The sequence below is a fragment of the Phascolarctos cinereus genome, unplaced genomic scaffold (genome assembly GCF_003287225.1).
Source record: "Phascolarctos cinereus isolate Bilbo 61053 unplaced genomic scaffold, phaCin_HiC Scaffold_3;HRSCAF=262, whole genome shotgun sequence".
NCBI classification, from domain to species: Eukaryota; Metazoa; Chordata; class Mammalia; order Diprotodontia; family Phascolarctidae; genus Phascolarctos; species Phascolarctos cinereus.
The window spans coordinates 153,907,806-153,932,399 of NW_027555736.1; the positions used below are offsets into that span (position 1 = coordinate 153,907,806).

Genomic DNA, 24,594 nt, shown 5'->3' on the forward strand with positions numbered 1-24,594 from the left:
TGTAAAATGAGCTGGAGCAGGAAATGGCACACCACTCCAGTATCTTTGCCAAGAAAACCCCAAATGTGGTCACAAAGAACTGGAAAAGACTGAACAACAGATGGAGTTAATAATCGCGCATACCTCAGAGCTGTTGGGAAGATCTGATGAGACATAAAATATTTCTTAAACTTCAAGTGCTATATATAAAGGACCTATGTTATTACTGTGGTCTTGTAGTTTCTTCTAAGAGAAATGACAGACAGGCCTCGTGGAAATTATACAGAAGTTCATTTGTGTTAATTTCCTTTTTTCCCCCCCAAATATATTGTCAGGTTTTTTTAAGGACAAGGGTCTCCTTGCTCATTTATTTCCTTCCTCTGGGCCAAGGGTTGTGGAAAGTACAGTAAGGCTCATTCTCTACCCTCAAGGATCTTAAAAAGTTGACTAATTTTAAGGAGGAGACATGACAATTATGCAGATCACTAAAATGTAAGGCAGAATGTGCTAAGATCCATAAGAGAAGCATAGAGGCCAGTTTGAGTTGAGGTAGATGGTAACTTTTCGGAATGTTTTTTTTTCTTTTTTTGCTTTTTTGGTGAGGCAATCAGGATTAAGTGACTTGCCCAGGGTCACACAACTAATAAGTGTCAAGTGTTTAAAGCCAGATTTGAATTCAGGTCCTCCTGACTCCAAGACTGGAGCTCTATCCACTGCACCATTTAGCTGCCCCGTTGGGATGTTTGTATCAACAAATAGCAAGTCTGTAAGCTCTGAATACTGAAATCCTCTATGGCCTGGGCCAAGTCACTTACCATCTCAGGATCTCAGTTTTCTAATGAGCAACTTGGCCAAGATGGCCCCCAAGGTTCCTTCCTGCTTCTAGATCTGGGATTCTATAATTTTTTGAATCAATAGATGATATGGCAGCTTTTCTTCTACATTTCAGAATTTTATCTAGCATTTAGTTATTACTTTGTGACAAAGAACAAATTCCACATTTTTTTGAGATAATGTCAAACAATTCATTTCTTAACTTAAATTGAGCTACCATCACAAATAACCCTATGGACAAAGGTAGCACCAAATGGAAATTAACATTCATCCTGAATCACATGGTGGGGAGACAGGTTAAAATTGTCCTGGATATTGCCCTGCCTTCAGAGAAGTGGGGTTAAGAACCTACTCTTTTTAAGACTTGCAAAGCTTTGTACAAATGCTATTTCATTTTGTCCTCACAACAATCCTGGGAAGTAAGTGCTTTGTTATCATCTTTGTACAAATGAGAAACAGAGAGAGGTTAAGTGACTTACCCAGGGTCATACAGCTAGCAAAGTGTCTCAGGCCAGAGTTGAACTCAGGTCTTCCTAGACTCCACATGTAGCATTCTATCCACTGTACCGCCTACCTGCCTAATCTTTTGTGGTGGCATTTGGAAAAAGTAGATTCTAACTTAGAATCTTCAGTTTCCTTTTGATCTTGTGGGAGCATTGTCACCTAACAATTTGCTGACTTTTCTTAGAGAAACCTAGTAGCTAATAAAGGTAACTGTAGCTCATTTTTCTCAATCAGAATGACTGTTTTCTCTCCACTTCATTATTGGGCCCTGCCTGAAATTGTCTCACCCATCTGATGTAATTCTTTTCGTATTCTCCAAATCATCCCTCATCTGAATCATGTGACCCATAAGCTTAAATCATCTTTAGCATTTTGGATTTTTCTAATGCTAGTATGTGGAAGTTGTAATGCAAAGTCAGTACTTGGAAGCTTCCTAGCTTAAAAGCTTTCTAGTCCATCTCTCCACTCAGAAATGGAGTGAGCGGGGGGCGGAGAGTGGAAGTGAGGCAGAGAGACCCAAATCTGGAGTTGTTCATTCTTTTCTCTATTTTTCTAAGCAAATCAGATTTGAGTTCAGAATGCATTTCATATGTTAAGAGGAAAGGATGAAGTCACTTTACTTCCTATTTTTTAAATTATGTACTGTTTTTCTTGGATGGTATGATAGAATCCTGGATACTTAAGTCTCCCCAGCTATCCTTCCATCATTCTCTTACCGAATTGCCAAAATGGCTTTTAAAAAGCTGTCTACAAGGGCAGCTAAGTGGCATAGTGGATAGTGCATTGGGCCTGAAGTCAAGAAGACCTGAATTCAAATGCAGCCTCAGACACTAGCTGTGTTGTGTGACTCGGGCAAGTCACTTAACCCCAATCACCTCCCCCCCCCAAAAAAGTTGTCTACTCCTAAGCCTTTACACTCTAGCTTTTGTCCCCACCATTATACTGAAGCTGTTGAAGTGAAAGTCAGTAGTGACTTCCTAATTGCCCAATCAAAAGAGCTTTTTCAGTCTTCATCTCCCTTATCCTCTCTATAATATCTGACATTGTTTCTCTTGGAATGAGAGAGAACTTTTCCTGGTTCTACTCCTGCTTCTCTAAATGTGACCTCTCTATCTCCTTTCCTGGGTCATCATCTCAACCACTTAAGGCAGCTATTCCTCCAAGGTTCTATTGTTGGCCGTCTTAACTTCTTTCAACATTCCTCTCTGTTGTAGTAATGGCTCATACATAGTCACCTCTAGTAAGTGTCAAAGGCAAGTTTGGAACCCTGGTCTTTCTGTTTGACTTTTTTTTTAATTTATTTTTCTTTTTTTAGGCAATTGGGTTTAAGTGACTTGCCCAGGGTCACACAGCTAGTAAGTGTCAAGTGTTTGGTCTGAGGTCAGATTTGAACTCAGGTCCTCCTGACTTCAGGGCCAGTGTTCTATCCACTACGCCACCTAGCTGGCCCCTGAACCCTGGTCTTTCTATCTTCCCAAGTCTAGCACTGCGCCATGCTGCCTTAGGAATTGTGAGGTGTCACATGACTCCTAAATCTGTATCTCCAGTCTTTATCTTCATGGATGTGTCACAGGCACCTCAAATTCATGACATATAAAACTGAGCTTATCTTTTCCCCAAATCTGCTTTCTCCTTCTGATTTCATTATTTCTGTCAGTGGCCCTCTCATGCTAAAAAACTTAGTGTTATCTGTGAATCTTCCTTCTCCCTCAATTCTCATGTCTAGTAGTTGCAAAATTCTGTTGCTGAAAAAACATTCTGGGGGCGGCTAGGTGGGGCAGTGGATAGAGCACCAGCCCTGGAGTCAGGAGGCCGTGAGTTCAAATCCAATCTCAGACACTTGACACTTACTAGCTATGTGACCCTGAGCAAGTCACTTAACCCCATTGCCTAGCCAAAGTAATAATAATAATAATAAAGAAAGAAAAAACATTCTCACATATCTCCTTGCCTCCATTCTTTCCATACTCATTTACCCTTAATAATTTGTGTCATGTGATCTGGTCATATAATGCTAATATGACTGGGGTGTAGCAGAGAGGCTAAGCTAGGTTGAGGGTAACTGACAGGTCTCAAACGGTTGGTGAGTTAGAGGGTATCTACTCCAAGCATGTGAAGACTTTCCCTGGAGGAATGGGCAGATGAGAACAATTTGTTCCAATGGCCATGAAGGGCCTGAAGCAGGTGCTATGTGGTGCATAGAGCTTGGTCAGGCATCTCAGAGATGCCAAGGTCATCCACTGCCTCCTGGGCCATCTGTACTTGTCTTGACTTCTGTCTTGCCATTTGACCCTGATGACTCTGGAAGAGAGAGTGAGTCCACAGCTTTGTGCAACTCTGCCTCACTTAAGATATCACCCATACCACTTTCCACTCCCAATGTTCATGTGGACTCTTTGTGTCTGACCTGTGGTAGAGTCTTCCGAGCTCGAATTGATCTCATCAGCCATAGTTGGACACACTGCATCTTGACCCCAACATAGTAATGTCATTTTGGTCCTCTTTGAGAACAAAGGACAACAACCAATTGATGCTAAGAAATCTTTAGTGGATCCCTATTACCAATTAACTTAAGTCTAAACTCTTGTTCCTGGTTTTCAAGCCTTTCCACAGTCAGGAACCAACCTATTTTTTGAACCTGATTTCAATCTATTCCCTATCACATCACCTTCAGCCAAATTGGAGTCCTAAGCATAATATGCGCTTTCTGCCCTCTAAGGCATTGCTCCAGATGCTATCTGTACCTAGAATGTTTTCCTTCACCATCTTTGTCAAATTTCCACCCATCCTTTAAAAAACAACCAAAATATCACCTCCTCTATGAAGTCTTTCTAGATTTCATTTATTGGCCACCTATCCCTCACTTGGGGGCATTATCATCTAGCATTGTTATCTGGGTCTAGGTCTTTCTCCCCACTGTGCTAGAAGGTACATGAGAGTAGGGACAGGTACTTGTGCAAGCCTTCTGTCTCCTGCAATGTTTTATACAATGAATGTTGTTCACAGTAGGCATCTGCTAAATATTTGTCATATTGAATCAGCTTGTTTTTTAAATGAAAATGGGCTTTTCTCGCATCACTAGAAATGTCTTCATGACTTAAATGTGCAAAATTCAAGTGTACAAATGTTCCATTATCATGTTTGGTATGAGGACCATAACAAAGGCCCTAGAAGTGTTGCAGAGAAAAACAAGAAAAATCAATAGATTTAATACAGTGCCAGATGCCTTATTAAATTTCAGCTATATTCATACATCTATACTCAGCAATATTTCCATAAAGATGCCTTATAAAGAATCTGAAATTTGCTATACATTAGGGCTCTTCTATGCATCTAAAATTGTATCATTCCTTTTCTCCCCAGAAACAAGCCAATGACCTTGTCAGCACCCTGATGAAATGTACACCCCACTATATTCGCTGCATAAAGCCCAATGAGACCAAAAAATCCAGAGACTGGGAGGAAAGCAGGTAATGTGAAGTCAAAGGGTGGGGGAAGGGAGCCCGCTATAAACAATACTTTCTTTGAATCATGACTGTTGAGAGAGAGAGAGAGAGAGAGAGAGAGAGAGAGAGAGAGAGAGAGAGAGAGAGAGAGAGACTGTTGCTTAAGTGTGGATAAAGGTGTATTATGACAGAGTCACAGAACATGCTCATTCTTCTACTCATTCTATCATCTTACCACAAAGATGGTTTGAAATGGCTCCCACATATGCCCATCATAGGCTTTTGGGGAAATTTTTACAATATCATACCTGTATAGTCGCCCCACCATCTTTGAAAATGATAGCAGTGTCACTCTGCTCTGGATTAGCAATTCTTTGTGTTGATCTTGACCAGTTTGGGCACAATCCAGAGACAAAAATTCCTCAGATTTGATAATACTACTGGGTCGTGATGGGTTTTAAATTTAGTTCAAAGCTCTGTGTAGGCATTCTTTATGTACCCAGATCCTTGAAGGCATTAACAGGATGTGGCATATAATGCTTAGGCTCTGCCTCAAAAACACTGACTCTGAGAGCTGGTTTAAAAAGCAGGCTGTCCTTTACTTCTGCTCTCATGAATCAGCTTGCTTATAAAAGCAGCAAGGGGAAAATACTCTATGTTCTGTCTCCCCATCCAAGGAAAGTATTGATGTTCAAAGAGTGGCTGTGTTAGAGGGGAAACAGCTCTGGGAGAGATGGGGAACATAGATGGCATTCAGAGACCCTCGCCACACTTCCTTGGCTCCTTAACGAGCCCCATGTCACACAGATGCATAGTTGCAGTCGCCCAGATCCTTCTCCCTCATAAATATCTCTAAGGGACCTGTCCTTTTCAGGATATGGAAAATACTTGAATGGGTACAGACAGTGCTGAGAAGTAATTCAAAGATGCAGTCATTATGCCCAACTGAAAAAAAACTATTTCAAGGCCCTTGACCCTGAACCTAAGTGGGCATGAGAAGGAAGATGAGGTGAGAAGTCATGGGCATCCAGCGCCACAGACCTTAGAGGACAGCACCCATTTTCAGCCAGTAAATAAAGGGTTCTTAACCCCTTTTGTGGTCCTAGATCTCTTTGGCAGGCTGGTGAAGCCTGTGGAGCCCTTCTTAGAATATTTGTAAATTCATACAATGTATTACATAGGATTATAAAGGAAACCAGTTATATTGAACTATTGTTAGTAAATATATATATATATGTATGTGAATTCATATATCTCTGTGTGCGTGTCTGTGTGTGTGTGTGTGTGTGTGTGTGTGCGTGTGTGTGTGTGTGCGTGTGTATTCATGGACCCCACCATTAAGAACACCTGCACTAGGTCTTGGAATCCCCATCTCTAGGGGCAGGGACTGGGGGGGGGGTGGGGGGGGGGAGGGGGGAAGGAGGGAAAATTTACATGATAACTTTGTTGTGTTTTTGGAAGGAATAGCAGGTCGTACATGGTGCATTTGCAGTTTCATATGCAATCATCTTTTTTAATTGTACTATGTTAGGGAAATGTTTGTTTTATTCTATAAATTAAACATCAAAAGTAAGAGAAAAAAGTACCAAAAAATCCTCAGGTATTGTCCTCCTCCTGTTATGTATTATATTAAGCACATATATAATAACAACAACAACATATGTATTATGTTAATCTAAAAATCAGTTGGCTTGTTACTTAGCTTTAGTTGTCAGGCCAGGCTGGACCAGGGCAGGTGGAGAGAAGGGAAGAGACAAAGGCTTCATAGGATCATAGAATACAGAGTTGGAAGGAAGGTTGTGCTGGGGGCAGCACAAACTAAGGCAACTCAGTTGAGCCCATTTCTAAATTTTTAGCATATTTATGCCTCAGAAATCAGCAGATACTACAAATCATGGCTTGATCTATGATTTTATTGACTGTCTAGACTTAAGGCCATGAGAAAAAAGTTAATAATGCAAATTAAATTGAAAAGTGGGCTTTGCATACTTTTTCTTTCGCAAGAGTCAGTTGTTAGACATTTAACAGCACACTCCCTAGCTGGAAGGGACCTTAAAGGTCATTTAGCCCAACACTCCCACTTTACAAATGGAGAAAGGGAGGCCTAGAGAGGCTTAAGTGTAATATCCAGGAATGAACCTTGGGTCTTCTGACGCCAAGTCCAATCCATGTTATTATAAAGTACTTGGCTCCTAAGTCACATACAAGTCAGGAATAGAACTAGGATTAAAATTTTCCAAATTGCTAATTCATAACCCTGTGAAAAAAGCTGACACTAAACAGCTAGGAATCAATTATTCATACTTTAAGAAATCTCTAGTGAAGGAAATTCCATCACGTCCCTCCCATGATCACCCATTCTTGGTATCAGTAAGTCAATATCAAAAAATTTATCTTCAGGTATAACCTGAACACTGTGGAAGCATCAGTTGTTATTTTAATTCAAGTAATTTTTTTTACTTTTTTTACTTGTTTTACTTTCAGTTTTATTGATGTGCTTTGTTTTTTACTTTATAAACCCTTACAGATTACTATGACTTCATGAGGGGTCTCATAACAAAATAAATCAGTTAAATAAAGCCAATAATACAGTGACCTCATCCAAAAGTTCATGTTACATTCCCCATCTATCATACTGTCTCCCACTTCTTCTTACAAATTAACAGAGAGCATCAATTTTAGAAAGCTTAACAGCCTTTATACAGTAAATATCTTTATTAATAGTAGTACCTCTTCCAATACATCATTCTACAACATAAGTGGTTTTGCTACCACTTCAGGTTTGAGTTTTCCTTTCTGAAAAAATGAAGCCTAGTTCTTTTCAAGGCCAGGAGAGTTCTAGTATGGTGAGACACAAAGTAAGAAAATTCTCCCTGTGTTCCATTTTTTATGTCCTCGCCTCAAATTAGGGTTATTTCTTGAATAGATGGATGGGAGAATTATCATCCATCACATGCAGCCAGATTCCCTTCCTCTGGCTACTGTGAGGCTGGAGCTTATAGCATACAGGATAAGAATGCATTACTTCTCTCTCTTCCCTCCACCCCAACCTCACCTGCCCCAAGAAATAACATTTTTATACTGCATATGAGGCTATAATTCACTTTATATACATCATGTCACTTGATCCCCAAACAATCCTATAATATGGTAACCATTTTAGAATTATTTGTTGTCCCTGTTTGGCTGATGGAGAAAATGAGGCTCAAAAAGGCTGGGTGACTTGCCTAAGACTGTCCAACTAAACAGTGGCCGAGCTGGAATTTGAACCCGGGACAGCCAACACACCCTTCACTACCCCCGCTGGATTTGTGCTAGATTAGCACCAGCATACTCCATTTCTGACTATTCTCCCTCTCCTGGTGGGTCAGGGGAAGACAGAGAAGAGAAGAAAATAATCACCATTGGCATTTGTCAAAGAAAAAATATTAATAATGTACTCACTGTTTTAGACATGTCAGCCAGAAACAGAAACAATTTTTATTCATTTAACATTTTCAATCTAAGAATTTCTAGCAAGAGAACTGTCCAAACTGATATGGTCCACCCTACACCCTCAGTCATCTCTCTATCACAAGGCAGTTTTAGGTAAGATATATAGGAGTCATGAACAAGGAAGAAGAAAGGGTTAAGAGAATAAGCATCTATTCAGTGCCTACATGTACCAAGAACTGTGCTAAATGCCTTACAAATATTATCTCATTTGTTCCTCACAAAAACCCTGGGAGGTAGGTGCTATTATTTTTTTAGAGGTATTTGGAGGGGTTTGGGAGAGAGCTCAAGCAAGTCACTGCTTTTTGCTCTGCCATCTTAGCTCTGCCTCCCCCCCCCTCCACCCAGGTGCTATTATTATCCCCATTTTACACTTAAGGAAACTGAAGCAGGTACAGGTTAAGTAACTTCCCCCAAGATCACATAGCTGGTAAGTTTCTGAGGCTGAATTTGAACTCAGGTCTCCAGGGCTAGTATTTTACCCACTGCTTCGCTACCAGTGAAAATGACCTCATATTCATTTTGCTTCTATTCTGCATGTACTTATAGCACTATCTACTGTACCACATAGCTTCCTCAGAATCACGACTCAAACCCAGGTCATTGTTGACTCATGGAATGATAGCTCAGGGAATCTCAGAAATAAATGATCTTGTAATTCCCTAATACTGCAGCACTATCCTTTCAAAAGGGTCAAGCCACTGTTAATGGGACAACTGAGATTGTAGCTTAAATTTACTCCGTGAGTCTTCTTCATAAAACTGTCTTCCTTTAGGAAAGTAAACTGGTTTTTCATTGCTACCATGGTATTTATTGAACAAATGGTTATTTAGCTTTCCAGTACACCAGCTTCTCTGGGGAAGTTAAATAACTAACTTCCCTCACCTATGACTTATGAGCAGGCACAACAGGAGTGTTGAATGTCAGTGACTAATCTAAAGCCATTTGCATTGCTGGGTGCCCATATGCAGTCAGAGCTTAGTTTTTGGTAGACTTGTTACCTAGACCAGAAATTGTATGCAGATTGTGCATTGTGGGTTTGGGTTTTTTTTCCTCTCCTTGAAAAATGTGTTTTTGTTTGGATCCTGGCAAAACCACTTGGCCTGAAATCTGAAATGCTGCCATAGTACAATCCTCAGGCCTTGACCTACTTGAGGTTAATGGCTAATGGGAGGCTTGATGAGAGGACGCCTCTCTGGAGGAGAAAACAGTGCAGAGTCTGAAACAATGTGGTATTGCTAGAAACTGTCTGATGTTGGCAAGGAGGTGGCAAAGGGAAGAATAATGAGGGTTGCCAGGGCTTCCCAGATGTGAACATGAGAGAAAGCTACAAACAGGAAAACATTTTTAAACATCCGATCTTTACCATGAAGGTGGTGTGGTTGCTGCTGGGAGTTGGACACAGGACTGCCTTTGACTTCTTGACTACAAAAAAATATATACAGATTTCTGGTGCTCTCACAGGAGATGTGATTGGCAAATCCATTTTACCAAGTATTTGTCTCTGACAGAAATTGCTTGACTGCTTGAGTGAATCATAATGAATTTTTTTTAAGGATTTTAAAAAACTAAAAAATATTCTCCTTCCACATGTGATTTATACCAAAGGAATGTCTCCATTTACATCTTTGGATGGTAACTCCTGAACTTAAAATCTGAAAAGTGAAGCTAAATTTGGAAATTATGAAATTCCTATTAAAATGAACCACCTCCCAAAATGTGGTTGAATTTGATTGTAAGAGCAAATGGATAGGAAAAAATGGTAGCTTGTTTTCTCTGAATTGGAATAATTGAGTCTTTTGAAAGTCAGAGTATGCAGCTGCCATTACCCAGATAGTGGGGATGAAAGTAGGTTCTTTTTTTTTTTTCTGAATTGTCGGGACAGTTCTGACTATTTAGTCTTATTCTTAGTCACATTTATATGTTTCTTTATAATAGGCTTCTTAAATATGCAAACATTTCTAAAAGTACCTTGTTTATCCTGGACATTTTAAAATGAAGGCCCCTTTATTAACTGTTAGAAGAACTGAAAAAAACATTATAATAATTAAAATCCTAAATTGAAAAATTTTGCTAAGAAAATGCCTTCCTACCTCCTGTTCTATATCAATAGCTAAGTCTTATGAATGATGTGCATGGATGTCATTGGACAGCTCTCAAATGAGTATTAATTAGGTGCCTACTTTGTGCCAAGCATTGGGCTAGATATCTGAAATAGTCTCTCCTCTCAAGGAGCTTATAATTTAGCCAGAGAATGTCACATGTACAGATATAAAATATGATATATAATATATGTAACATTATATATGTAATATAAAATATATATATATATTATTGATAGGGAGGTACTGATATCTGGGAGTATGAGAGAAGGCTTCAGGAAGGAGGTGGCACCTCAACTGAGCTTTAAAGAACCTAGAGCAGGGGTGGGGAACCTGTGGCCTTGAGGCCACTTGTGACCCTACCTCTGACCTAGAGCTTCTAAGCTGCAAAGATGAACAGGAAGAACACTCCAGTCAAAGGAGGACAGCCAATGCCAAGAACAGGACTGGACTTAAAGTCAGAAGACCTGAGTCTTCTTAGCACTGACTAATCTCTGGACCTCTCTAAGTTTCAGTTCCATCATGCATAAAACAAGCCATTGGACCAGGTGATCTCTAACTTTTTATTTTGGAGGCAGTTGGAGTGAAGTGACTTGCCCAAGGTCATACAGCTAGTAAGCATCTGAGGTCAGATTTGAACTCAGGTCCTCCTGACTCCAGGCAGGTATCTAACTTCTAATGGTATCGGTGGCCCACAAATTCATTAGCTTAAATGATTATACATTGGTATTCAAAGTGGGAGACTAAGTTAGCCAGCCTCCTGCCTAAGTAGAACTCTAAAATCTCAACTATTAAATAAAGAGAAAGGGGTTTTTTACATTGATACTTCTCTGTTCCTCCAAATCTCTTGGCTCACTATTTAGAGTACTTTTCATGGCCCAGCCCAGTCTTACCCTTACAGATATCCTACACATTATTTCCCTCCACGCAGTCAATACTCCAGCCATATTGGTGCAGTTGCCTTTGCCCTGGCTGCCTCCCATCCCTGGAATTCATCTCCTTAGCTCCACTTCTCAAAATCCCTGGTTTCCTTTAAGACCTAAATTTTAAGTGCCAGCTTTTACATCATCACCATAACTAGCATTTATAAAGTATTTTAAGGTTTGCAAAGCACTTTACAAATATTATCTCATTCAATCCTCACAACAACCTGGGCAGTAAGTACTATTATCATCCCCATTTTACAGTTAAGGAAACTGAGACAGACAGAGGCTAAGTGACTTGTCACACAGCTAGTAAATATCTGAGGCAGGATTTGAACTCAGATCTTTCCTGACTCCATGTACAATGCTCCATCTACTGCCTAAGTGGTTTTCTACTAGGGAAAACAACTTGTATTCATTCATTTTGCTTCAATTCTGTATATACTTATATATGCCCATTTTGTCTTTCCTGTTAGACTGCAAATTCCCAGAAAGTTGATATTGTTTCTTTTTTATAATAAGTTCTAAGCACAGTTCCTGGCATGCAGTAGGTGTTTAATAAATGCTTGTCCATCGACTGATCAATAAATTAACGTAGCCATTGATACGCATTGGATCGTGCCTTTGTTTCTTCCCATCTTGTCCTCAGCAACTTCTAATATAATTAGCAACAAGAATGATCTAGGTATTTCCAACTGTGTGTATATACAAGTCCTGAGAAATTATTATCCTATTATAAATAGTCTTGGTTTACCCAGTGGAACATTAGGTGGTAGATTCTAGGATGACTTTCTCAGCATCCATTATATTCCATGCATGTTCCAAAATATGTCGCTAGTTTAGTGTTGTGTACTGACACAAAGAAAAATAGAGTTACTAAAAAAAGGATTTGCAGCATAAAGATGTTTGAATTTGCATTGGTCACAAGTACTTTGTGTGGGCATTTGTAGTTATGAGCTTTTATTAGTCTTCTTCTAAATTTAGATGATAGCCAAAAGCTACAGTTGCCTCAAACTTGCATCAAAATTAAACTTCAGTTAGGAAAACAGAAAAGGAACTCATATTCTGGGTCCAGAATCTGTCAACTAAAGTTAAAAGGCATCAGCTCCTTCCATATAACACTAATGATGCTTAACTAACATTAATGTCATGCTTTAACATTTACAAAGTATTTTACAAATATTGTCTCATTTAATTGTCACAACAAAACTTGTGAGAAAATTTGGTAGAGTTGATAGAGGGCTAGCCTTGGAATTAGGAATCAATGAACAAGCATTTATTAAGCCCTGGATTACTACCAAGCTCTATGCTAGGTGCTGGAAATACAAATGTACTCAAGAGATAGTCTCTAGCCTCAAGGACCATGTATTCTGAGGTTGGGGACTGGGGAAGCAGAGATATAGCATTGATAAATAAATACAGGCTGTATACAAACTAAATATATAGTGATTTTGAGGGAGACATTTACTACTTAAGGTGTGTGTAGAAAGGCCTCCTGAAGGAGGTAGCCTTTGAATTGGGCCTTGGAAGGCAGAAGTGAAGAGGGAGAAAACATTCCTGGCATGGGGCACAGCTGGGGTGGAAAGGCATGTATAGTGGATCGCAAAGACACCAGTTTGACAAGAGCAGGTAGTATATTAGGAAGAATGATATGTAATCAATTGGCCTAGAAAGATAGGCTAGAGCAGATTGCAAAGGGATTTAAAAGCTGTGCTCAGCCATTGAAACTTCTTGTGGTCAAGTAACAGGTTCAGCCCTGCACTTTTAAGAGTGTCATTTTGGTAGCCGTACGTAAGATAGATTGAAAAGGGAGGAGGTTAGAGGCAGGGAGATCAATTAGGAGCCTGTTGTGATAATTCAGGCAAGAGATAATGAGGCCCTTGGTAGTGACGGTGTGTGTGGAGAAAGGGACAGATGCAAGAGAGATTGTGGAGCAAGAGTCGGTGAAACCCGTCAACTGAAAAAGAGGAGAGAAGGGGGATTCAAGGATGTCTCTCAGGTTAGGACCTTGGAAGAATGTGGGTGTTCATGATAGAAATAGAATAATTAGGAGGAGGTTTAGGAGAAAAAAAAATCAAAGATAAGAATGACTTCTGTTTTGGATACAGGGTATATAGAGTTTGAGATGCCTATGGGATGTGCTGTTGGAGGCGAGGGACGATAGCCCAAGAAAGAAATGTGCTGGATATAGAGATAGGTCTGAGATCAGAGAGAGAGAGAGAGAGAGAGAGAGAGAGACTGTAGAGACAGGAGGAAAGTTAGTCAGTAAGCATTTATTAAGCACCCACTATGTGCCAGGCACTGGGCATGCCAAAAAAAAAAAGGCAAAAGATAGGAAGTAGGGCATCTAGGTGGCACAGTGAATAAAGCTCTGGCCTTGGAGTCAGGAGGACCTGAGTTCAAATCCGGCCTCAGACACTTAACACTTACTAGCTGTGTGACCCTGGGCAAGTCACTTAACTTGTTTGCCTCAGTTTCCTTATCTGTAAAATGAGCTGGAGAAGGAAATGTCAAACCATTCTAGTATCTTTGCCAAGAAAATCTCAAATGGAGTCACGAAGAATTAGACACGAGTGAAAAACAAAACAAAATGGCAAAAGAGGACAGAAGGGTAAGGCTAGGAAGGAGTTTGAATGCCAAACAGGATTTTTAAATTTAATACTGTAGGTGATTGGTTGAGATCCACTGGAATTTATTGAGTAGGGAGGTGATACAGTCAAATATGTTTTAGGAAATCATTAGGCGAGCATCCAGGGCAGGGGGATGAGGGGAAGAAAAACCTGGGTTCGAGTGCAGACTCTGATGCATAATAGTCTTGAGACCATAAGCAAATCAATTAACATTGCCCCAGACAAGACTCTAATCTACAGAAAAGTTTCCAGTTTGTATCAATAGAAGGAGTTTCTACAGGGGGAAACTTACCTCACTGAAATTGCAGGTCACAAACCCCCCAAAAGTAGATAATATAATAGCTCACATTTATGTAACGCTTTTTGTTACAGCTTGAGAGATGGGGGGGGGGGGATTCTATGATGGGATTAATCAGATTTATCTAGGTGTATATATCATTCTTGTTGGTCTAAACAGGGACAGAAATAGACAATCTTCAGTGTTTCAATATGGTTTCTTCCATTTGTGAGTTAGGAGTCTATTATGGAAGGGAAATAATTATTAAGAAATACAAACCTTTGGATGCTATTTAACTTTAAAATGTCCTTTTGCTTCTCACAGGGTAAAACATCAAGTGGAATACCTGGGATTGAAAGAAAATATTCGGGTCAGAAGAGCTGGTTATGCCTATCGACGAGTCTTCCAGAAATTCTTACAGAGGTAGGAAGTGACATCCCTGTCCACTCTTTGACAGAGTCTTGTAATAGGATGCTAAAGTTTTGCTAAAATAGGGACACAAACTATTTCCAGTAGGTTGTGAATCTGCTAAAGCATCATAAGATCGGAGTTCATTGTAATTATTACCCTCACTATGCCGGTCTGTCCTTGTGTAATGAATGGAAAAAAGATTTACCCTTCAAGTTAACAGTATAAACAAGGTTTCAAAGGAATGTTTAGCCTACTTCAATAGTCAGTAAGCATTTGTTATGTGCCAGGCACTGTGTAAAGAAAGGCAAAAGGGAGTCCCTGCCTTCATGGAGCTTACAATCTAATGGGGGAGACAAAATGCAAAGAAGTAAGTACAAATTATATGCAGGTTAAGTAGGAAATAATCAACAGAGGGAAGGTATTAGGATCAAGAGGGACTGGGAAAAGCTCCCTGGAGAAAGTGGGATTTTCACTGGGACTTGAAGGAATCTAGGGAAGCCACTGAAGAGCACATATGGAAGATAGTCGATGCCCTAATTACCAATGGTTATCTCTGCATCACTTCAGATTTCAGACAGGACTGCTACTTTGTCAGGTTGTTTATAAGAATAATAAAACTATGATTCTTTCTTTGCAGCTGTTGTATAGTTCTGACTTTAATTCAGTGTGACCTCTGCCCTAAGTGAAACTAATTTTAGGTTTTGTCACACTTTGAGTATCTAGTCAATCTCCTTTCTTACTGTACCTTGTGATGTAGCCCATGTTCTGACCCTAGTATTCTCCTGGATAGAGTTCCAGGTAATCAGTTCTAGTGACCTGAAAAAAGAATGCAAAGATATGATGCAAGAGATTACTAGAAGTCTCTGGAGAGGCTCAGCTCCAGCCTTTGAAACCCAATGCTTCCTAGAAGACCATTTTTCCTTTCAGGCTCGTGTTCTATTTCTGGTATCATATGTTCAAGACTACCTGGCAAGATGACCAAAACTACCTAGCATAAAATGTCAGTTGAGGTTAAAAAAAAAAGGCAAAGAGGGTGGAGATTGCATCTTTTAATCTTTGAGTGAAATTAATAGTAACCACATAGTGGCCACTTCCTATGAATGGCCACTTGGGAAATGGATGGCTAATGACATGCCAGGTATACATAATATGGAAGACATTTACAAGCATAAATGTTTGGATTATATATAGTGAGAGCTGCTTAATTGAGCAGGAAATCCAAGTAGCTGATCTAGGATATGAGGTAAGCTTTACATCTTGTTTAGACTCAGTAGATGCTTAAAATTTTTTTTGTTGCTTTTAGATTCTAGTATGGGATCCACCCACTGACTAGCAGGGTAACCTTGGACAAGTCACTTAACTTCTCTGGCCCTAAATGAGTGATCTGGTCCCTTCTAGCTCTGGATCTATAGTGCTAGAGCTCTGAGATCCGTTACTCTGATTATCTATGATTCTTTAACATCCACATGGAAAATGGACCAACTCCTCATCCCCAGTAAAGTGCTCAGACTCCTAACATGCCTTTGGTTTTGTGCAAATGTGAAACAACCACCATGAATTTAAAAGGTTTTCTGGAGTATTTGAGGTAACTCAACATACTCTTGGCAGGGTGAGAAGTTTTTAACCAGTAAAGTCTGCCTTTTCACTGGAACAGTTTCCATAAAGTTTCAAAAAACAAACAAGGCCTTTGATGATGAAAGCTTTGATTATGAGAATAAACAAATAGAAATTTGGGAGGGGTCACTTCAAAGAAACTGTCAATTTCCATGAAATGGGTAGATCTTTGAACTGCATTTAGATACATATGTAAAAGAATAATTTTATGTAACCAACCTATCCATCACGAAAGAATTGTAGAAATGGGCAGCAAGCTTCAAAAGGCCCTCTGGTCCACAGTGTGTTACCTGAAGTTATCCAACAGCCTCGCTCTGAGCATTTCATGCAGAAATGTCACCGTGGGCTATTTGATAAAAGATGATAGCAGCTTATATTGGGAGCATACTGTGTTGATGGTAGAACAGCATGTCAAGGTAGATTTTTTTGACTCACAGGGGTACTACCTCTGGCCTTATGTGTGATTTTATAAGATTTATTAGTGAGGAGAACTCATTGTTCTTTTTTATGCTAATTTGCTTAAACAGAGAGTGTCTAATATCTACTCAAAGTAAAGACTTAGGATCAAAAGGGTGTTTAGATATGAAAGTTTAGTGCTTATTTTGTTCTGCATCAGTTCATACGTGTCTTTCTAAGTTTCTTTGAACTTTTCATACTTGTCCTATCTTATGTCACATTAATATCCCATCACATTCACATACCACAACTTTTTTCAGTCATTCCCCAGTTGATGGGCACCAACTACGTTTCTAGTTCTTTGCTGCCACTGAGTAACATTGCTATTTCCTCACAGAGTATATTGCATATGGAAGAGTTCAAATGTTGGCAGTGGATCTAATATGTTGGTTGGTCATTACAATTGGGCAACGTTTGGCTTACTTTCAGTTTTCTTTCCATACACATTATTACAGTTGTTCTGTAAGGTACATGAAAAGAAACACAGAAATTAAGCCAAATGCTGCCCGATTGTAATGACCAATCTTCACCCCACAGAAAAGATGAAGGAATGTACCTCCTTCATTTCCTTGAAGTGGTAGGGAATTAAGGGTGTAGGATGTTACATATGCTGCCAGATATGATTTCTTTGTCTGTTGATTTTACTTAACTGTTTTTCATCATTATAAAGAAGGGCATCAATAAAACATTAATTTTAAAAAATAAAATAAATCCAGAAGATAAATTATCCCAAAAAATCTTTTTGAGGATGATCTTTACATACATTTAGGGTAACCTTGATGAAAACATGAGAGGAAAACAGATAGACCTTTGCTGATGATTTTCTACAGCAAACATTTCCACAGTCTCACAACTCACCAGAGGTGCAAAGAATATAAATCCAACCATGTCATCTATTATTTGTTGATTTTTTTCTTTCAAAAGCATTTGAATTGGTAGAACAAAATTTAGCCTTAAAGGTATTAATGAGATGTCTCCCATGCATATGTAAATCAACATTAGGATCCTATGATGGATGTCACCATGGAAATAATTTTGTTCAATGATCTACTAAAAATCAATATTGTGATATAAAATAAGTGGCCATATATATGCATAAAACTAAAATGTTCAGCAGTTAATGGAAGGATATCCTTCCCAGAATTCAGAACTCAAAATTGAGGATGGGTTCCTACTTGGTGGCAGGATTCTCCAAACGTTCCTGGGATTCTTTATGTCAATACACTGAATGCAGTGAGAAATCTACAGGGAATGGACATAAATTTTTAAAGAATGTGACCGATTCTCCAAGATATGGTCAAAAGATAAAGATATAAAATGGGATTCTCAAAAGGAGAACACCAAACAATCAATAATTGCTTAGAAAAAAGTGTTGATAATTGAAGTGGAGGGGAATATAGAGATCCATAGTAAAGCAATTCTGAGGTGTTCAAAAATTTGCCCAGCAGAGTCCATCCAATTTGCTTGAGGCCTTTCTTATTTCTCCTAAGAGTGAGAAGGGATCAGTGGAACACTCTGGCTGCCCATCTGTGACCTCTCACACTTGCCCCTTGCCTGCTCATCTTCTCTTCTTCTTATCATACAATTCTTTAATGACATCCTTTACTCTCGTATGTGGTATTCTTCCTTGATGATATGCTGAAGTCTACTTATACCAGAAATGGTAAAAAGTGACAATTTAATGCTTTATTTCTGCTGGAGATATGGATTGATTTGGCCATTTTGTAAAGCAATGTAAAATATAATAAAAGTCATCAAAATGCAACAGAAGTTAGAAAAATCTCCAAACCTTTTAAACCTGAAGTCTCTAAGTAGGAAAGCAGACAGAAAAAAGGATTCATTTGTAGAAAAATATTCTTAGCAGCATGACCTTGTAATAGCAAAGAAAACCAATGCTGGAAACAAATTATGTGTCTAATGATTGGGAAATGGCTAAATAAATATTGGCATGTGAATAAAACACAATGTACCATAGAAAAATATGCTATGCCATAAGGAATACTGAATATGAAGAATGAGGGCCCACGGGATACAATAGGTAGGGCACTGGACGTGGCGTCAGGAGGACCTGATTTCAAATCCAGCCTCAGACTCTTAACTAGTCACTTAAAGGAGACAAAAGGAGACAGAGACAAAAGAAAAGAAGCAGGACATCAAATGCCCAGTAGTCAAGGGAAGACAGCATTACAAGAAAGAATGGTGGGCTAAGTGCTACCAAGAAGTAGCATAGGAACTAAGAAAAAACTTTTAGATTTGCCCCCCTAAAAAAATAAAAATTCTTTGGTGGTGCTTTAAGAATGTCATGGGGGAGGGGGAAATAATTAGATAATTAGAAAATAGATTTCAGAGGCTCAAGAAAGAAATGCTCAGATAGAAAGGAGATGTGTAGCTCTAAAACTGATAGTTATTTCAACAAAGTGTTTACTAACATGCTCCAGGTACGCATTTTCCCAGCCATTCTAATGGACTCCCAAGTCTCTCAGCTGTTCTTGCAACAGCAGTCACCACTGAGCCCTGGGAACATTTGGGGCAAGAATCCTGCCCTCCTTCTCTTGGGAAAGCCCATAAAATTCTGAGTTCTTTCTCCATGTTTTCTCCTCAATTGCCTCAGATATGCTATTCTGACCAAAGCCACTTGGCCATCATGGAAAGGAGATGAGAAGCAAGGTGTCCTTCACTTGCTGCAGTCAGTCAACATGGATGCTGATCAATTCCAACTTGGAAGAAACAAAGTCTTCATCAAAGCCCCTGAATCTGTAAGTATGTATTGTTGAACGTGACTTGGCTGAACACAGAAGGACTTCTTAGCCATCCAGGCAAGAAGACTTGTGGAAACCCAAATGACCACTAAATCATTGTTGGTGGTACTCACACATCTTGGCACATACCTATGCCTCTTCCCAGATGGCTGAGCAAAGCATAGAATGCTTAGACAACAACATATCCACATAGCTTAGAGAATTTAAGGCACACAGGACTATTTCAACATGTCAACACGGGAAGGAAGGAAGAACCTTTAGAAAAAAGTAAGGTTGTTGATAAATAATGTGTTTATACTCTTGGAAGCACACAAAGCTAACGGATTTAGTGCACCTGTGAATGGCTTGTTAAAAAGTTGCAGAGGGAGTACTTATTGTGGTGTTATATCATTTTGGGTCTTCTGTCAGAGGTCTCTTCAAATGCTATCTCTTGCATGAGACCTTTGCTGATGCCATCTCTTCCTGCCTGCTAACGTTCATCCCTCATGGCCCCCACTGAATTAACTTTGATTTTGCTTTGTGTATGTTTTTTCTTTACATATATGTAAAAACGTTTCTCTTCTCCTGATACGGTATAAGCTCTGAGGGCAAAGACAGTTTCACTGTTTCCTTTGTATCCCCAGGACCTAGCACATTGCCTGACACCACATAGTAGGCACTGAATAAATACTTGGTTTTTGATTCATGGGGGAACAAAAAAAGTCAGGGATAGAAGCACTTATGATTAGGTTGGTAGAAATACTCATTATGCAAGTAACCCAGTCAAGCATAAATGTCTTGTAGCTCTCACACTTGTCAGATCTCAATGTACCAGTTTAGAGAATTCTGTCTTTTCTGATGAGGAAGTTAGCTCTATATTAGAGCTATCTATAAACTTTACACATATAATGACATATAAAATTACCCACTATGGGGGAAAGCCTAACATGGTCACCAAATCATCAAGGGCAACTTTGAATGAATAAAAAATTTCTAGGTTGGAGAATTTGTAAGTGACAAAATTCAGACAGTTTGGCCCCAGGGTCCCTTAATGCACCCCCATGATCTGCAAGATCCCCTTTAAGGAAATCAACAGACTTTGTGAAATTTGTCACCAGACAAGAATAGAAATCATTAGCACCAGTATTCACAGGGTGCCTCAAAACAGAATGGTGAGGTGGAACTCAGTAACTTGTTGCAAGCATGACAAACTGACATCAAGTCAATAAGCATTTTTTAAGCACTTATTATGTTCTGGGTACTATCTTAGAGGAGGTTGCCCTAACTATTTTACAGAAGGCTTTTATAGGTAGGAAGAAGTACTCTCCATTTCTCCAAGAAGTGGAGGATGAAGACTAGAGCAGAAATCGATTCTTAGCCCAGAAAAGCGCCTGAGGAGTAGTGTTTGTATCATGAGCTGGACGAAGTAGACCTTTGATAACAGCATATAAAAATTATGTGGAAATTAGGTTATTACATTTAGTTATGAAATTCTTACTAGGATAGCAGAGCTTCTTTTCCCGGTTTTACAGCTTACGAAGAACATGAACTTAGGAAGGGTTCAGTTACACACAATAAAGGAAAAGAGTTAGAAAATGGAGTCTGAGGGGAGAAAAGAGCCTAATTAGAGCACATTGAAAGGAAACTAACCAGTTTTTGAGTCATAGCATCAGAGAATATTAAAATTCTCAGGGACCTTTTGCTGCTGTTGCTCTTCATTTGTGTCCAACTCTTCATGATACCATTTGAGGTTTTCATGGCAAAGAAGAGGTAGTTTGCTATTTCCTTCTCCAGCTCATTTTACAAATGAGGAAACTGAGGCAAACAGGGTTAAGTGACTTGCCCAGGGTCACACAGCTATAGTAAGTATGTGAGGCTAGATTTGAACTCACAAAGATGAGTGTTCCAAATGTGTTTATCACCCATCAAGGAGGAGGTTGAGGCAAGGGTCTGAATAAAAAAGGGCTTCCCTATACACAGTGACTTCCCTCTGTATGTTCCTCTTTGCCAATCACATTGTGCTAAGCCCTAGAACATTGCTGAGCCTCCTGAATGAGACCCATAATTGCTTTTAAAAGTTCAGTCTAACTGGTCATGCATGAAAACCCACGTGAATGAAGAATGCCTATTGTCCAGACTATGAAGTAATTCAATGGGCCATCCAAAGAGCCTATCCATCAGTATACAATGCTGTTCATTGGCTATGAGATGGCCCCAAAGCTAACTCTTTAGAACATTTCGCAATGCTTTGAACGACTCCAGTCTTCTCCCTGCAACAAAGATCTATCTGCATTTTGAAAATCATTTGAAAATCATTCTTCCAGAAATGCTTCATGGCTATGAGTCACAGAATATGACGGTCTCTGAAGAATTAAAACTTTAGGTCACCCACTGGGCACTAGAGTGTTGCATAGTGGGTGGAACACTGTAACATGATACCAAGGAAAAACTGCAATGAGATGTGTTGTAAAAAATGTCATCAGAAAGATGGGTGACTAGAAAATGAGTTGAGACAGCCACGTACCAGTGTTTTCTATCATTAAATGTTAAGAGTTCTAGAGACAAGTCCCAGAACATTGGGTGAACTCCTATTGAGGATCTACCATAAAGTATCAATTGGTCAATCAACAAGCATTTAAGTGTTAGCTATGTGCCAGGTACTATGTTTAGTGCTGGAGATACAAAGGAAAGCAAAAACATGGTGTCTGCCCTCAAAAAACTCACATTCTAATGGGAAAGACAACATGCAAATGACTAAGAGGAAACAAAACAAAAATAATAGCCAACATTTATATAGCACTTGCTATGTGCCAGGCACTGTGCTAAGTGCTTTACTATTATTATCATCTCATTTGATCCTCACAACAACACTGGGAAGTAGGTGCTGTTATTATCCCCATTTTACAGATGAGGAAACTGAGGCAAACAAGTGACGTGACCTGCCAGGGTCGCACAGCTTGTAAGAGTCCAAGACAGAAATTAAACTCAGATCTTCTTGATTGTAGGCCCAGTCCTCTATCCATTGCACCACTCAGCTACAATATAAAGGCAGAAAAATATGGACAAGTGTTGTGTGGGATGAAAAGTCATATTGGGTTGTAATCTGTACCATTGGAGGAAGATCCCAAATCCATCAAAGTATTAATATATGTAGCTTCCATTAAAGAAGTCCCTCATTTCCCCATCTTAGACTTCACTCAAGGGTCAGCTCATATGGAACCATGTACAGTTCCCTGAACTCTCCAGCTATTAGTGTTCTCTTTCTCCTCAAATTACCTGTGTCCATATTGTTTTTGCCCAGTAACGTAACCTTGTGACCAGGAACTATTTTTCTTTGTATTCCTAGTATGGCATCTTACACATAATAATTGTCTAATAAATGGCTATTGAATTGAATCGAACTAAAGGTTGATTTACATTATTATAAGGGAGCCAAAAAAATTTACAATCATCAATGTTTTCAGAAGAGGAGAAAAAATGGTTGTGAGGTGAGGGCTGCACCAAGTTGGATCTTTGCTTGGCAAGGCCTCATTTGTCTGCCTTTAAGTAGTAACAGCCTAGGAGAATGCCACGGAAGTCATGTTAATATTTAATCATGTCTTTGTGCAGTTGGTTTTGATACATCCAAGAATCTTTCATCGGGTTTTTCGATGCCTTCCTAAGGCTAAGGGGTCAGAGCATTTTCATGGCTTTTTGTTCCAATTCAGAACATCTGTCTCTTGGCCTTCAAAATATGAAATTAAATGTCACACATCGATAAAATCCATTTATGAAAAGGATGTGGTAGCATTTTGCACTTTGGGTTATTTGTAGCTGTGCAGTGACTTCACTTCTATATTTAAAATTAAAATGTTGCGTCACATATCATTAAGCAACCCACAGAACAGTTCCTGTTTTTTTTTCCTCCAATTTTTCTAAAATGGGACCAACTGATTTATTGGTCCAATGCAGAACATCCTCTGTAGTTCTAGATCCTCTTTTGCTTTTCAACTTGCAGATTTTCCTATGTAATTAAAACAGCCAACACGTTTTAATGCCCTTTTATCTCTCCCTCCCTCTACTCCTTTGTTGAATTAGGAGGTTCAGCTCCAAAATTCCAAGGGTCTTTTTCATTTATCCTCCCCAATTGTGTGACTGGCATCACCTGAACACCCCGGTTCCCACCCTGAGCTTGTGCACACACTCTTCAGTCCCTGGCCCCCAGGTGCTGCTGCAAAGGCATCTTTCAATGCTCTTTCACCATGTGACTTAGCCTTGGCCCTTGTAGTGACTCTGCTGAATGTGCAAAATGATCTGTTTGCTTTGAGAAGCCACATTGGACAGTAAAGCTCAAAGATGGGGGTATTTTTCCTTTTGCTAACCATCCTGGTTTCTAATCCCAGGGTTTTTTTGCAAGCAATACAAAATTGAGCTGATCTTGGAGGGAAAGATCTCATTTGGCATTGCAACAGCCTCTAAGCAGTTGTGAATTGGTAGCCTCTTTGTTCTGTTTTGTGAGTCACTACTGTCTTTTCTCTGGTACTCCCAAAATAATTCCAAAAGCAGAAAAAACCTAAATATATTTGCTCAGAAATGCTCGATGGGATAAGAAATACTCTCTTATCACACTGTTTGAAAAGACAATTACTTTGGACAACTAACATGAACTGAGATCACCTAAGAAATAGGGTAGATAAACCAGTGCATACAAGCAAACTCTCACTTCCTATTTGATTTTCATGGGATTTTGGTCCCGTGTTTTGTTATGGACATGTAATCATATTAAGCTTGGAAGAAAAGTGTAAGAACATTGAGATGGCCTGGGCGTTAGAGGGAGTACATTGAGTGTGGGTATGACCCCCCCTTTTCAACCAATCTTTTTGTGTATGGGCAGTAGTTTCCAAGGATTCTTTTCAACTTATTCAACCAATATTTATCTGAGAGAGAAAAGGTATAAGTCTATACCCTCATGGAACTTACAGGATTTAGTTGTTTGGAGAAGCAGAAAGGATCTAGAATGGTTATATTATTGCTATTGGACTTCTCATTTATAAGTTGTGGTCTTATCAGTTGTGGGGTACCAGGAGGTTAAGTGATACATGTCAAAGGCAAAACTTGAACCCAGGCTTTCTTAACTGACTCCAAGGCCAACCCACTGCATATTATCCCAATATACTCCTGCTGGATATTTCATATAGAGAAATAAAAT

General features: G+C 39.3%; 1 protein-coding gene across 2 annotated transcripts in view; it reads left to right on the forward strand.

The window, feature by feature from the left end:
• Positions 1-24,594, forward strand: part of MYO1E (myosin IE) — a 236,524-nt gene that overhangs the window by 158,502 nt on the left and 53,428 nt on the right. For both annotated transcript variants that reach the window (XM_020981944.2, XM_078151237.1), the window contains exons 17-19: positions 4,681-4,787; positions 14,512-14,610; positions 19,280-19,424. In XM_020981944.2, coding sequence (XP_020837603.1) covers positions 4,681-4,787; positions 14,512-14,610; positions 19,280-19,424 — 351 coding nt within the window. The remainder of the gene's footprint in view (positions 1-4,680; positions 4,788-14,511; positions 14,611-19,279; positions 19,425-24,594) is intronic.